General features: G+C 67.9%; 1 protein-coding gene across 1 annotated transcript in view; it reads right to left on the bottom strand.

The window, feature by feature from the left end:
* LOC119593399 overlaps positions 1 to 929 on the bottom strand; it is a gene marked incomplete in the record, with an annotated part of 7,280 nt that overhangs the window by 5,853 nt on the left and 498 nt on the right. The window contains 1 exon segment of the mRNA XM_037942327.1: positions 94 to 929. Coding sequence (XP_037798255.1) covers positions 94 to 929 — 836 coding nt within the window.

Genomic DNA, 929 nt, shown 5'->3' with positions numbered 1-929 from the left:
GGTGGCGTGTGTCGGTACAACACTGCACATACACACGCACCCACTGCCTCCACCGCACGTAAACGGCCAGCACCGAAACACGCCGCCTCTTACCGTAATAGATGTGGTAGGCATGGTGGTCGTAGTGGGGCTGCGGCGCCACGAGGTCACCGCCCGCCATGATGTCCTCGCCGTACTCCTCTTCGTCGGTGGACGAGTCGTCGGACTCGTCGTCCGGGAGCGACGCGAACGAGACCAAGGACGAGGTCCTGGAAGGCCACGTAGGAGCGCTGGTGTCCTCGAGTTCCGCGTTGGTGTTCAGCGACGAAATGGAGGGCCACCTGGCCGCGCATGCACTCTCGGGAGTGGTGGGGGCCGAGGCGCTGGCTGAGGGAGGCGCGGCTGGGCGCGACGAGGCCTGCGTGCCCGCCTGGGGCAGGGGCAGTCGTGCCAGAGCCGCCAAGAGGGCGGCGTCGGCAGGGCTCAGCACAGGAGGGACACTGGGGTTCTGGCGCTGCTGGGCGTTGGGGTGAGCGGAGAGCAGGGCGGCCAGGTGGTGCAGGCGCGCTGGCAGGTCAGGGTGGGCTGCCGAGAGGTCGCCGAGGGCCGCCAGGGGCCTGACGAGTGCAGGATGGTGCTCGTTGGGCGTCGGGAAGAAGCCCTCCCGGGAGAGTGAGCGAGCAATCCTCTGGTGTGACCACACGTGGCGCGCCAGAGCACCTCCGCCCCCGATGGGCTCCGTTCCGCTGTGTCGCCTGCGCCCGTGCAGGGCGCCGCCGCCCTCAGCGCTGGAGGAGCTGCTCTCTTGGCCCTGCGCCCCAGCCTCGCTCTTGTCCGCTGAGCCGCCCTCAGGCTCCTCTGCGCTGCTCTCAGAGCGCTGGTCTTGGTGATAGAGCTTCGTGTAAATATCCGGGTGGGAATTATTCGTGCACGAGTGGTTGTTGAGGAGC

This window comes from Penaeus monodon, chromosome 32 (genome assembly GCF_015228065.2).
Source record: "Penaeus monodon isolate SGIC_2016 chromosome 32, NSTDA_Pmon_1, whole genome shotgun sequence".
Lineage (NCBI taxonomy): Eukaryota > Metazoa > Arthropoda > Malacostraca > Decapoda > Penaeidae > Penaeus > Penaeus monodon.
Note: the sequence above shows the minus strand (reverse complement) of the source record. Positions and strands in the feature narration are given on the sequence as shown.